Here is a 14,000-nt window from a genome sequence, read left to right as displayed (position 1 = left end):
AGGTCCCTTTCAGCCCAAACCTTTCTATGATTCCATGATTGAAGGAATGCTGCTGCCTCCTGCCTAAAGCATTTTGTACAAAGGAGATAATTCTCAATGGCTCTGGACAATCCAAAAATCTTTCCTTGCCTCCTCTCCCACTTCCCAGAGATATTAAGCTCCCATTCCCTGGCAGAAAGAAAGGATGGAGGGTGCCAGCAAGAAAGGTGTCACCCCAGCCATGCCCTGACTCGCTCCAGGTTTTGTGGCTCAGCCCAAAAAAGGACTCCCGTGTTTGGATCAGCTCAATTACTCCACAGATCAGCAATGCAGACAGGAGCAGGCCTTGGAAAAAAAAAGATTGGATGGGGAGGAGAGGTAAAAAAAAACATTGCTATCTGCAGCCTCATAATAGGTCTCTACGCACAAACACACCCAGCACTGATCACACCTTGGGTGCTCCCACTGCCCAAACCTCAAATTAATGCAATCAAAGGAAGCAAGGGACGAGGCAGGGCTGGTATAAAACCCTCCTGGGGTGCATCTTCCCACACTGCTCCAGCTCCAAGGGCACGAGGACCAACCATGAAGGCTTTTCTGGTGGCCCTGCTGGCTGCAGTCCTGTGTGCCCAGCAAGGTAAGGGGGCTGGGAGAGCCAGAGGAGAGGAAAAACAAGGAGATAAATGAGGGACAAGAGGGTTTGGCAGCTTTTGCTGCAGCTGCTGAGGTCTTGGCGGGGAATTTTTGGTGTCAGCCATGGCCAGAAATATTTGGTGTGGTTGAGTCCTCGCTCTTGGGTGGGTTCTCTGTGACCCAGAGGAGATGAATTCTGGTTTCTCACACCCTCAGATATCCAGCTCCAACCACTCAGGGCTGAAGACACGACCTGAAAAATGCTGACAGGAATCAAGCAGGGCTCAGGGTTTTTGCCTTTGCTTTGATTTTTGCTCCTGAATGAAACTCGAGGAGCTGTTGCGGACGAAAGCTCGGCTGGTCTTGGCTCCACATCTCCTGCCAGCATTTCACTTTATTCCCCACAACTCCAATTAGGTAATGAGGCTGCTGGCAGGTATTTTAAAGCCTCAGAGCTCTTTGCTCCTAAATTGGAAGAGCTGTTAAGTGCCTGGGAGCGTGTTTGGAATGGGATGCACAACGCTCTGCTCTTGTCCTCTTTAAAAGGAGGCCCAGCCGTACCTGGATAATTGTGGGGGAATATCCAGTTGGGAAATCTTGGCTGTGGGCACGGATTTGCCAGCCCGAGGAGCACAGTTTGCACCGTTAAGGTTGTTTCTGGCTGCATTTGCAAAACTCCGGCTAATGGAGGGTGGAGGGCAGACGCAGGAAAGGCTTTAGAGCAGCTCTAATGGTTCGAGCTGTTATTGTTTCCTGGCTGGAAGGGATTTTCCTTGGATCACTTAGGGAGCATCAGCACTTTCAGTGGCTCTCAGGCACGTGCTGAGGGCCCGGGTCCATCCGCAGCAGGAAGTGGTTTGGGGAAATTTGTCAGAAAAGCAGATCAGAGAGGGCTCCTGGGTCTGTAAATTGCAATAATCCTCGCCAGGTCTGGGTTTTGCTTTGCATGCAGAGGGGCAGGAGCCCCCAGATCGAGCTGGGGAGCCTCCAGAGGAGAGGCGGGAGGCTGAAAATTCCCAAGTGATGGAGAAATAGTGAGAGATGGAAGGGAGAACTTAAATCCAGTTTGCAACAAGGCTGATTTTACCTCCTGCTGCAGAGAACTCCTGAGCTTGCAACACCTGGCACTGGAAAAGAGCAGAGAATCAGAAAATGGTAAAACGGTTTGGTTTGGAAAGGAGCTTAAAGATCACCCTGTTCTACCCCCCTGCCATGGGCAGGGACACCTTCCACTGTCCCAGGTTGTTCCAAGCCCTGTCCAACTTTCCTTGAAGCATCTGGGAAGGTTTCAGAGCAAGCCAGTCCTGTGCTGAGACACCCAGAGCTCCCCAGATCACAGAGGGGAGGCCTTTTATCCTCCTCCTTGGGATAGTTAGAGACAAAAAGGGCTGTCAGTTCTCTTTTAAAACTGCTTCTGGAACTGTTTAGCCAAGTGTCATGGGCAGAATGAACCTCAGATGACAGCTTGAATCGAGAACAAACATTGAAGGGCCACTGGGAGGGGTTTTCTTGCTAAAAACAAGATCAAGTTTGATTGGAAGGGGTATTCTGTGGAAAAAAAAAAAAAAAAAGAGCTTTCCTGGGCTGAGAAAATCAGGAAAAACAGAACCAGGGAAATCTCAGCCTCATGGAGACCCCTCGCTGGTTTGTAATTTTTGTTCACCTTCAACCAAGAGCTCTTCACCGCTGGTGACAATGGAGCAGGATTTCCTGGGAGCAGCCCAGCAGCCCCAAAATGAGGAGCATTTCTTGGAAATTTGGGCAGGAGGGAAACAATTTCCACCAATTGTGAATCCACCTCTGGGGAGCGAGAAGGCACATCTGTGTTCCAATGGCCAGCCTGGACGTTTTACTCAATTTACTTCAGCTGTGCCCAATAATATCCCACTTTTTTTCTGGCTCTGGGATAGACCTGGCTTGTCACTGAGGAAAAATTATCATGGAGAACACCCTGTTCCAGGTGCTGATAGGAGTAATCCATCCATCGTCCAGGGCAGCCTCTTCCAGGGAACTCCCTTTACTGTTGTGCCTCAATTTGGCTGCCAGGGGTGTCACCAGGCATTAATTAATTCATGTCTGGGCAGGGTTCTGCAGATGAAGGGTGAAAATATTTAAAATTGACCTCTAGAATCGGGCCAGTTCCTCCTCCCCTCACCAGGAGTTTGCTTTTGGAGGTTGGTTTTCAACAAGGCCAATGTGGTCCTGGGGAGAAGAAAAAAAATCACCTGAAAATGCTGCTCAGGCTGAAAAATGTAAATTTAACCCCTTAAAATCTTCAGTCCAGAAAGAAAACTTGGTTTGCTCTCTACATTTGTTTTCTCAGCTCTATTAATCAAACCTAAACTTATTGCACTTGCTGGGAAAAGTTGTTCACACCAGACTTTCCCTCTTGTACTTTCCAAGGCTTTTGACACTTTTCTTTTCCCCAGGAAGGAATTGCTGGGAATCACTAATCTGTTTTGTGGGTGTTTTTTCCAGCTTCCTCCCTGTTTTGCTACATCTGTGACAATGAACATTCCAACTGGAACTGCATGAAAACCTACAGGTGTGAGGACCATGAGAAATACTGCACAACCACGTACAGCACTGTTGGACTTGGTGAGTCCCAGAAAATTGGATTTATTTTTTTTCTTCTAGAAGTTGGTAGGCAACTTTTCTAAATGGAATTGATGGAAATCAATGGTTTTGTTGGAAATAAGTGATGATTTTGAGGTTGAAGTGTCTCAATGTGATGAGTGTGAATCCTTTGAGGTAGATGGGACCTTCAGGCTCATTTTGTTCCAGGGACACCTCCCACTAGACCAGGCTGCTTCCAAGGATGGAGCAGCCACAGTTTCTCTGGAAAACCTGTGCCAGGGCCTCACTACCTTGTGGAAGGGCTGGCTGGAACCCCCAAATTTCAGGAGCAGCCTCTGTTGTTCGATCTGAGGTGCTTTGGGATGGAGAATAGAAAAGGGTTGGGTGCTAATAACATGGTTTTAAAAAATGCATTGGAATCAGAATGCACTGAAAAAATGCTTTGGGAATGCATTGGAATTGCTGTCCTACAGGAACTACAGAATCATTTAGGTTGGGAAAGACCTCCAAGGTCTTGAGGCCAAACTTTGACTGGCCATCACCTGGGCAACCAGATCAGAGACTTAGGCCAGTCTGGGTTTCAATCAAGGACTTCCCAGTGTCCCACACTTGATCCAGGACTTGTGGATTCACACCCAGCCCTGTCAAACCCCCCTGAGACCTTTTATTGCTGTGTGGAAAATTAAGGAAACTGCAAATCCCTCTCATCTGGCCAGCTCTTCCAACAGAATCCTAAATCCCAGCTCCCCTTTCTCACCCCTTCTCCACCCAGGCAAGGACGTGGGGCACCGCATCACCAAGAAATGCTCTGTGGACTGTCCCGAGACCAACGTGGATTTCGGGATGGCCGCTTACTCCACCAAGTGCTGCAGCACCTCCCTGTGCAACTTCAGCGGCGCCAACAGCATCCGGATCAACTACGCCGTGGTCCTGCTGGGAATCGTGGGGAGTTTGATCTGTGTGCTCAGGGTGGGGTTGTGATCAGGCCTGGCAGGAGATTGAGACCACCCAAGGATCCACAAGGAATTCCCCAAGTGAGAAACCTCAGCCGAGGGTTTCCAGCAGCGACCCTGTTGTATTCCAAGACGTTGCTTCAGATCCCAACATGACACCTATTTTTCCCCCCACTGTTGTTTTATACTAATTTTTCCCCCGGAAAAGCTCTTTTGATAGCACGTGTGTGATAACTGTCAGACAAAATAAAGATTTGTGTTATTCTAGAAGTGTGTTTGTTGTATCCGCACCAGGACCAGCCTGAGAAATCAGCTCTGCTTCACATTGAATTCCTCTTTTTAACACTTGGGAGCCTTCTCCAGGCTGCCTTTCCTAACTTTCTTCCATCCAGAAGCTCCAGACACTCCACAGAGCCAGATGGTCTCCCAGATCCCTCTGAGATAAGGAAAGGTCGGAGATGTTTGTGTTGTTCCCATTGCAAACAACAGCGGGAATTGTCTTCTAGATGCTGAGACAGGACCAGGAATTTGGTCCTAAAGGAATTTGCACTGGGAAGTTCTCCTGGGATCTCTGCAAGGTGAGTTGCTCCAGCTTTTAAAACAGGTAAAGGCCCCATGCCAAGATGCTGGAGATGCTCAAGGTAAGGAAAATGCTGCTGGAATCTGTCCATATGGAAAGGAGACCCCTGTGCCAGCTTGGAGAAGCTGCTGAGCGATTGCTCCTGATTTTCCTGTGGGAAATGGGCAGGAAGAGCCTGGAAGAGGTGATGGTGTCTGAGCTGACTGGGGAGGTCTCTGTTGTTCTATCCCTTTCCAGGGTTTCTGGTGCATTCCCAGGCTTGGGGATGGTGGGAATGGGATGGAGATCCCCTTCAGCTCTTGGAGGAGCAGAACTACAGCTAAAATAGGTGAATAAAACAATCTTGGAGCTGGAGAGAGTGGAAAAGTGCAGCACTGAATTTTGGGAAGGTCTTTACAGTAGCACCTGGAAAAAAAGGCCTCCAGCCCTGTTTTATTTGAGGGGAAATCTGGTGCTGGATTTGAGGAGAATCTTGCTCCAGATTTGAGAGGCATCCTGCACTGGATTTGAGGGGAATCTTGAGCTGCATTTGAGGGGAATCTGGTGCTGGATTTGAGGGGAATCTTGCTCCATATTTGAGAGGAATCCCGCACTTGATTTGAGAGGAATCCTGCACTGTATTTAAGGGGAATCTTGTGCTGGATTTGAGGAGAATCTTGGTCCAGATTTCAGAGCAATGCTGTGCTGGATTTGAGGGTAATCCTGTGCTGAATTTGAGGGGAATCTTGTGCTGGATTTGACAGGAATCCTGTGCTGGATTTGAGGGGAACCCTACTCCAGCAGCACTGCAGATTCCATGTGTTTCCGTGCAACGGGGAGAAACGGCAGTGCTGGGTGAAGGTTGTAAAAATGAGATTAGGTTTAGTCATCCTATAAAGATTTAATTTCTGGTCAGAAGGATGTTCTGGAATTTATTTCAATGGGATAACTGAAGTGGAATTGCTGCAGAATTTCTGAGGGGACTATATTTCCCCAGAAACTTGGGGCTTTGCACTTTTTAAAATCACTTTTCTCATTGCTTTAACAGTTAATCACAATAGTTTCTGAGATGCTTCTCAAAGCTTTCGGCCAACTTGAAGTTCCACATTTAGTAACAACATCTGAATTTCACAGCTACTTTTGCATTTCAGCACTTGTTTGATGAAAAGCACTTGTTTGGTGAAAATTGCATTTTCCCCCCAGAATAAACAATTGTTTGACCTTCTCATGTGACGATTTCAACCAGGTTTAGAACAATATAAGCAAAACATTCTCCTCCTTTCCTTCTCCACTCCACTGTGTCAAGGGAAATAAATCTTTCCACCTCACCTTCCACTTTCACCTCCAGTTAAATCCCCTGTTGCTCTTTACAAAATCGTCCTGAATTTCATGAATTCCAAATTCTTGCAAACTGGGATTTTAACTTCTCCTTTTTCTCAGTTCTTCTTATGATGTCTATGTCCTTCCTGCCCTCATGGGCTCCTTTGATTCTGTCACCTGGCCCTGGTAGGGACAAAATATCAGAGGGCCATATGGACCAGCTGGAAGATTTCAGGAGCATCTCATGGAAAATCTGTCAGGAATCCTGCAATAAAGCCTTGAAGAAATCCATTCTGTCCCTCTCCAAATCTCAGCAGCTTGCAGGAGACAGGAGATATTTTAGGGTTTGGCATGGATGAGATTTTGAGAGAAGGGAAAAAAAAAAAAAAAATGCAGTGCCTGAGCTGCTATTTCTGAACCTGTCAGGGGATGCTGCTGGAGATAAATCCCAACGTGGGCTGGCTCTGGAATGGAACAGCATCTCCTCAGGATTGGAGCCCTCCAGATAGGCCCCAATAAGCATGGATTTACCACAAAAAACTCATTAAATCTATCCTGGCTTGGGGAAAATAAAATATTTTGCAATATTTTGCACTGGCGTGGAGGGAGCTTTGTTTTCGTCCTGCTGGGTGCCGCGAGGAAGCTGACGGAGCCAAACCTCGCCCTTCCTCGGAGATTTTCTGGCTAATTGCCACCTCTGCTCCAAATTAGTTTCGTGCTCTGCCTATTGGGAAAGACAAAATTCCCTTACTCATGCAGGGCCGCAGAGGGACAATGTTTATAAGTCCAGCTTGGAGGTGTTGGAAAAACTGACATCACTTCAGGAACCTGGCGCGTTTTCCCGGTGAGAGGAGGGCTGGAGGTTGGGCATGTCAGAAGCCCAAAATATTCCACGGGAGATGGGAATCTGGGCGAGTTGGAGAGAAGGAGAAAGGGGATAAAGCAGATGGGGAGCAGCAAGGGTGCTGGCAGAGGATTTGGGGCAGCTCCTGCAGCTCCGAGGGTCACGGGAGAGGATCCAAGCTCGACTTTTCCTGGGATTGTGCCTCTGTTTCTGCGGCTCGATGGCAGAAAGGCAACAGTGGGAGGGAAAAGCAACAGCAATCCCCGAGAAGGTGGGAAAGGTTCTGATTTTATTCATGGAGATTGGATGAAACGTGACTTAAACGATTAAAAAAAAAAAAAGGAGGAATAAAGAGCACAGTCTGGGAATCCAATGGAATAATCCTGTTTGGCATTTCACAAATTTTCTTTTTCTGAAGTCTTAATGAGTTGAGATCATTGATCAGCCAGCCCCTCCTTCTCCATGCTTTAATTAGTTTGTGTTTTTCTCCCTGACTTTTTTTTTAATGAATTTGTGAAAAAATTCCCAGCTTGTTCCATGCCATGGGAGTGGGTGTTATTTCTATTTTTTAACTTACATGGACATTTTCCTTTGATCTGTGGAATTTATTTTTTAATAAGATAACATTTTCTCCTCATAAAAAATATGTCAGAAATATTTCTGATTTTGAACTTAAAAAAGGAGACAGAAAATGATGCCTGGCCCCCTATGAAAAGCAGTGGAAGGATTCTGCTCTTCTGATCTCAATGTCTTGACAATCCTGTGAGACATTTGGGAGAAGTTTCCATCCCAAATTCAATTTTAAATTTAAATTCCCTCCATTTCCATATGTGCAAGGACACGATCTTGGAGGACGCAGCCTGCACCGAGACCTGGAAAAAGAAAACCTTATTCTTTTGCAGGGAAAATTGCTTTGTTTTCATGTTTTGCTTTTCCCCCACTTCTCCAGAATTAGAAACCGTTGCAGAGTTCACGTCAGCTGGAGCAGCTGCGTTGTGAAACAACCAGGAAAAGGAGAAGTTGTGGAGAAAAACACACCCCCCTCCCGATTTCCAAAAAAAAAAAAACGCCCTTCTCCATACAAGCCCGGACACGCTGCTCCCAATTATCCATCATCTGACACAGCAGCCTCTGGTTATTATCTCTGGATCAAAGCAGGCACTGCAGAGGTATAAAACCTGCCCTGCCCGAGCCCTGCTCATTTTGGAGGCTCCCAGACCTCTAAAGGATGAAGCTTTTCCTCCTGGTCGTGCTCGGCGTCGCCCTGTGCGTGGAAAGTGGTGAGTCCCGAAAGGATTGGGGAACCATCCCAAAGCTGGGGCATGGCTTTGGACTTCCAGGATTTTGCAGTGTGGATGGTGAAGCTGAGGGGTCAGGAAGGAGTTGTTCCAGGAGAAAGGGGACAGGGGGTTTAACCCCACCTGAAGCTGGAGGGGTGATGAGGAGTGGGGGGTGAGATTCCCACCTCAGATGATTCCTGCAGACCCAGCCCAGCCCCTGGGATGGCTCAGGGGCAGCTGAGAGCTCCATGGGAATAGGGATATCCATGAGGGATATCCAGGGCAGTATGTGCAGTAAATCTCTGGATTTGGCACTAAAGCCTGATTTTTTAATTTTTTTTTTTTTTTAATTGGTTGCACCTCAAACCATCATTTCCTAAATTGATGAGATGGTTGAGCCACAAGAAGGTGCAATTCTGGCTCCCAGCCCTTCCTTGTTGCTTCCAGGTGCAACTTTGCTGATCACAGAATCCCTAAGGTTGGAAAAGACCTCTAAGATCGCGGAGTCTGATCTATTACGAAAAAATTCCATCATGGAAAGGGCGGTGGAGCATCCAGGCTGCCCAGGGAAGCATTGGGATCACATCCATGGAAGTTTTCTGAAAATCTGTGGATGTGGTGCTCAGGGCCAGGGTTTAGTGCTGAGCCTGGATTGGAGGTCTTTCCCAGCCTTAACGATTCCATGATTCCCAGCTGATCCCAGGTTTGGGATGGAGATGCAGAGTCCCATTCTTGTTCTGGTAATTGTCTGGGGGATTTTTTGGGAGAGCACTGGGAAGCTGCACCTCAATTTTCCTGGCTGGACTCTGCCGAGGACCACACCTTGTGCTCTGTGTCAGGCAGGGAACAGAAGGTGCAGCCTGGAATATCCCTCTGTTTTAGAGGAATGGTTGATTTCCTCAGCTAGGGGGGCTTTTGCCTCTTCGTAAACTGAATTCTTCCTTGTAGGATTTGACCTGCAAATTCCCAGGCACTCTGGTCCTGGACTAACAGATCTTTTTGGCTCCCACATAATTTGAGGAGGGAAATGTTCCTATTGATTGATTTCACAGGCTTGAAACTTGGAATTGTGCTCAAGCTCAGGATGTTAAGGCAAATAAAAGGATCTTTTCCTGCAGCTTTACTCCCATTGTTTTTTTTTAAAGATCAAGGAATGAGACAGCAAATTTCTTGAGGAATGTTTTCTCTTCAGTTAGAGCAGAGGTCTTAGTGAGTGTGGAGGCATCCCAAGGCAGCCTGGATTAACTCAAGGTTTGCATCTGGAAGAAATAAAATTTCCTTCCCCTCTCAGCCCTTGTTGCAACAGATACCTCAAGAAATAAAATTAGAGTGTTTTTCTGTAGCTTGACCAAAATTGTCCTCCCTGACTTCCAGGGTGTGCCAGTTTAGGAGCCAATCCCAGAGTTCTGGATTAATTGGTGAGTCAGAAATCTCTGGAACACAGAGAGAGGTGGAAAAATTCATCCTTGAATGGTGCTTCCCCCTTCTCCTGCCAAGGAGGCTCCCAGGGCAACTGGAGTCTGAAATTAGGAGCTTTGGGAGGTTGGCATGAAACAGGATTTGGGTGTGTAACCAGCTCCACTGTTTCCTGCACTGATTCAGGAAGTTTTCCCGGGAATGGGCTTGGATTAAAGATGCTGCGTTTATTAAGGATTAAAGTGAGCTCTGTGTCTGGAAAATCCAGTTTGGGAACTGAGTGTTTCTGTGAGGAAAGGGTGGTTCCCAGCGGGGTGGAGGTGAAATATCCCATATTATATTCCATACAATAGAATTTTGCATGAGAAAAGAGAATGAAACCAAACACTTTGGACAGGGACAATTAAAAGGAAGGTCCCAGACTTGAAAAAATAAATTTGTGCCTGAAAGGTCAGGACAAGGCAAGAGCCAGGTAGGACAAATGGAGCTGGGGATGGGAGATGGGAATGACCATGATAGGAAGCAAATGGAAAAAGTCTGGATATGAAGTCAAAGAGAGCCAGGTGCCAAGTCTGAGGCTTTTGGAATGACCATGGGAATGGTGGGAGGTGGGATCTGAGCTGTCTGGTGGCTTCTGTTCAGTGCCAGTCAGTGAGGGACAACAGAGGAAGAGTAGGGAACGTGAGGGCTGTGGGCCACAAGAGGAAAGGCCATGGGAAAGAAGGGGATGCTGGCTGGAGTGGGAGAAGAAGGCAGAGTTTCCACACAGGCAGAGGAAGAACAGGGAGCTAAAAGCAAAACAGTGATCCTGCGGTCATGGGCTGAGCTGGAGCCAAATCTGGGCCAGCAGGACACTCAAGGAGCCTGTTTGGGCCAGGAGGACTTGTCCAAGGTCAAATGAGGGCAGTGGTGAGGTTGGGACATCACTGACAAAGGCACAAAGAAACCTGGGTGAGGAGTGAGGAAGATGAAGAGCAAGGAAGGCAAAGCTAAAGGACAAAGCTGCTGCAAGAATTAGCGCGGCATTAACTTCCAGTAGCCAGGGATATTCTTGAAATGAGGATGAGTCTAATCCCTGGAGGGTGACATTGCAGCCAGATAAACAGATGAGGAGGAAATTCCCCTTATCATGCAAAGAATCCTTCCCCAAGGATCTCTTTGCTCTCAATGATGCTTCAGCCTCGTGGAGTGCCAGCTGTGCTCATTCACTGATTTCAGCAAAGCACTTTGCAGATGCTGAGTGTTCCAGATGTGCACGTTTTGTGGAGCAAGGAAGTTATTCCCCATGGATGGCTGGGAAAAGGAATCTGCTGCAGCCAAGGCAGGGATTTGCTGAGCCCGGACTTCTGCAGATCCAAGATTTTCCTCCTGGCACAGGAGAGCTCTGAAAATCAACCCAAATCATAGAAAGGTTTGGGTTGGAAGGGACCTTAAAAACCATCTCATTTTAGTGTTTGATATTCAGAGCAAGTCCTGGACAGTTGCTGCCTTTGAATGTTTGTCTTTTTTGTCTTTTTATTTTTAATTTGGGGTTTTTTTGTTTTTTTTTTTTTGGTTTGGATTTTTTTTTGGCTTTTTTTTTTTTTTTTTTTTTTTTTTGCACAGCACATGTCCACACCCTGTTTAAGACACAGTTTAGACAGTGACAGTAATCCTAGCTCAAAATTTCAAAATTTTCCGGGGTTTTGCTGGATGACCTGAGTGAAAGAACCATTCTGATGTCCACATGGAATAAATCATAAAATCCTGGAATGGTTTGGGTTGGAAGGGACCTCAAAGATCATCCAGTTCCACCCCCCTGCCATGAGCAGGGACACCTTCCACTATCCCAGGTTGCTCCAAGCCTCATCCAGCCTGACCTTGGACACTTCCAGGGATGGGCCAGCCACAGATTCCCTGGTCCAGTGTCTCCATACAAGAACCAGTGGCCAGAAACTGAGGCTTGGAGTGGCCAGGTTGGAAAGAAAACCCAAGAGCTTCACACTACAAGTGGTGGGAGATCGGGCTGCTCTTCTCAAAAACACAGTGGAGATGACAGATGTTTTAATGGATTCGAGGAAGAGTCAGCCAAACATTCAGAGGGAAGATCCCTGAAGGTCCCTAAATGAACAAACCACAGCTGTGGCAGCAATTTGAGCTTAATCTGGCTCCTGGAGAGTCCTTGAGGTCACGTTTAACCTATGCAGGAATTTTTTGCCTGTTGCCACGGGGCTTGATAGATCCTCCATCCATCCACCCTCAGTTTTGCGCTCCTGAGGATATTCCCAGAGGTGCCTGATGGATGCTTTTGTGCTTCTTTTGCAGCTTTCTCCCTGACGTGCTTCACGTGCAAGGATGCAACCTCCAACCTCCATTGTCTCAGCACCACCAGATGCTCGGACCACGAGAAGTATTGTCTGACAACCTATTCCACCTCAGGAACTGGTGAGTGTGGAGCTTTCCCAAGGCCCTGAGGACAAGGTGGGGCTCAGATGGGGCTGACAGCTCATCCTCCTCCCACCAGGCAGTGCAATGGAGGAAATAATGAGGATTTTAGCATGCAGAGAACAAATCTTGGGAAGGTGGGAACTTGGCCCGGGTCTGTTGCAACGTATCGTAAAAATACTTCTGATTAAACTCAAAATTAAAATACTACTGATTAAACACTCTCAGGACAGGGAGATGCTGGAATAAAAATGATTATTTTTATTATCTCTGCACAAACTCCTTGTCTCAACTCCAAGCTCAAGTTTATGCCCATGAGGTGGTGGAAATGGAAAGTGCCGGGTGCTGCGGAAAGAGCAATCCCAAGGCACGGTGCCAAAGTCTTGCAATCTCACATTGTACAAATAAGTCCCAAATTCTTGCCCTCAGCTGGCCCCGAAACCAGCAAAGGATTTGTAACGCCTGGAGAGGGTGTCCATAGGTCACACATACACAAATAATGATGGAATGTGATGAAACCCAAGGGAAAACCCAACGGCATCGAGGGCAGAATAACAAATTCCCCACGGGATTGCACGGCCAGGCTTTGACTGAAACCTGCCAAAAAAAAAAAAAAGAGAGATGAAAAACTGAACTTTTCCTGCTGTTTTCTCTCCCTCCCACTCCAGGCAGTGACCGGAGCCAGCGAATCACCAAGAAATGTTCTGCATTTTGCCCAACAATTGACCTGAACATCGGCATAGCTGGAGTCGCCACCAGCTGCTGCGAGAGCTCCTTGTGCAACATGAGTGGGGCCAGCAGTGTGAAAACCAGTTCCACCCTCCTCACCCTGGGGGTCCTGGCCAGTCTCGCCTGCATCCTCAGGATGGGTTTTTGAGGGGTTTTTTTTTGGGGGGAAATGAGCTGCTTGGCTTTGCATGGCATGGTTCAAGCTGCAGTCCATCAGGTGGGAATGCTGCCCTGTGCCTCCTACCTGGAAGGTCACCTCCCATCAGGAGGATTTTTTTTTTTTTGCTCTTTCCATGCTCTGATGACAACACAAAATGATGTTTAGAAGAAAAAGGGGTAAAATGGAGCCCTGCAGGTGCAGAATGCCCCATGTGGCCACCATCTCTCCTACTCCTGGCATTTATAAATCCATGCAATTTTTGCCTTTCATTTAATCCCAGCCAGTCTCTTGTGCCAATTTTTTTTTCCCTCCGTTTTCCACCCTGTATCATTTTGCTCTGAGAAAGCCTTTAATATTCCAGTTGTTAAACAGAAACTGGGCACAATAAAGTGTTATTTTATTCTATTGTATGGCTGCGTGGTGTGGCACACTGGGCATAGCTGCTGGATGTATCCATGTTTTGGGATAAAAGCAGAGGCGTTTTCGCCTGCAAGTTAAATGGGAATAATGCTGAAATATATTAAAATTACTCTGCATTCACTTCAGGAAGCCTCTCCCCAGATTTTATTTTTTCTGCACTGGCAGAAATGGCATTTTTGTGACTCCATTTTGGAATAAACTGAATTCTATTTAACTTCCTTTCAATTCCTCTCCTGGGTCAGCTGCCTGGAAGGAAATGGCTCTTGAGCTCTCCTGGAAACAGAGGGGACAAGGCAGGGAAGGGATCTGGAGCATTTTCTTCAAACTGGTTTAAGATCTCCCAGTGGAAGTTCCTTTAGAAGCGTTAGGATTATTTAGAAAAGGGAAAAAAGCATCTTGCACCACGCTTAAAGGAAAGTTGTAGGAAAAGACAGTTTCTGGAAAAAAACCTGGAATTTTTCAGACTCATCCGTGAAAAAATATCCACACTGCAAATAAACCTTTTATGTTTGCTCATCAAGTTAAAATTGAAGGGATTCATTACCCTGCTCTGACCTTCCTTGTGGATAATCTTAAGAATGAGAGGTTTGCTCTCTCTGACCCTTCCAGGGAGGCTGAACAGCTTTCTCCTGGGAGGAAGGAGCTCTCCACAGGGATCATCCCCAGGGAGATCTCCCAGGGAAACCAGTTGGGTGCAGCTCACCCA

General features: G+C 47.0%; 2 protein-coding genes across 4 annotated transcripts; both read left to right on the top strand.

Annotated features, from left to right (window-relative positions):
• The first annotated feature begins 413 nt into the window (after window positions 1-413).
• LOC129129092 (lymphocyte antigen 6E) lies at window positions 414-4,300 on the top strand. Its single transcript, XM_054646794.2, has 3 exons — window positions 414-616; window positions 3,091-3,210; window positions 3,962-4,300. Exons 1-3 carry the CDS (start codon window positions 565-567, stop codon window positions 4,168-4,170), a joined length of 381 nt encoding a protein of 126 aa, XP_054502769.1. The 5' UTR covers window positions 414-564; the 3' UTR covers window positions 4,171-4,300.
• A 2,407-nt stretch (window positions 4,301-6,707) lies between these two features.
• Window positions 6,708-13,279, top strand: LOC129124123 (lymphocyte antigen 6E). Of its 3 annotated transcripts, none has more exons than XM_054638854.2 (4): window positions 6,708-6,865; window positions 7,815-8,145; window positions 11,866-11,985; window positions 12,654-13,279. In XM_054638854.2, exons 2-4 carry the CDS (start codon window positions 8,094-8,096, stop codon window positions 12,860-12,862), a joined length of 381 nt encoding a protein of 126 aa, XP_054494829.2. In that variant the 5' UTR covers window positions 6,708-6,865; window positions 7,815-8,093; the 3' UTR covers window positions 12,863-13,279. The 3 variants fall into 3 exon arrangements, with proteins under 3 accessions (XP_054494829.2, XP_077045751.1, XP_077045757.1); XM_077189636.1 differs by having other exon boundaries at window positions 6,769-6,932; XM_077189642.1 differs by lacking the exon at window positions 6,708-6,865 and adding an exon at window positions 6,990-7,136.
• The last annotated feature ends 721 nt before the right edge of the window (window positions 13,280-14,000 follow it).

The sequence above is a fragment of the Agelaius phoeniceus genome, chromosome 1 (assembly GCF_051311805.1).
Source record: "Agelaius phoeniceus isolate bAgePho1 chromosome 1, bAgePho1.hap1, whole genome shotgun sequence".
Taxonomy (NCBI): domain Eukaryota; kingdom Metazoa; phylum Chordata; class Aves; order Passeriformes; family Icteridae; genus Agelaius; species Agelaius phoeniceus.
This window is presented reverse-complemented; position numbering and strand designations above follow the sequence as displayed.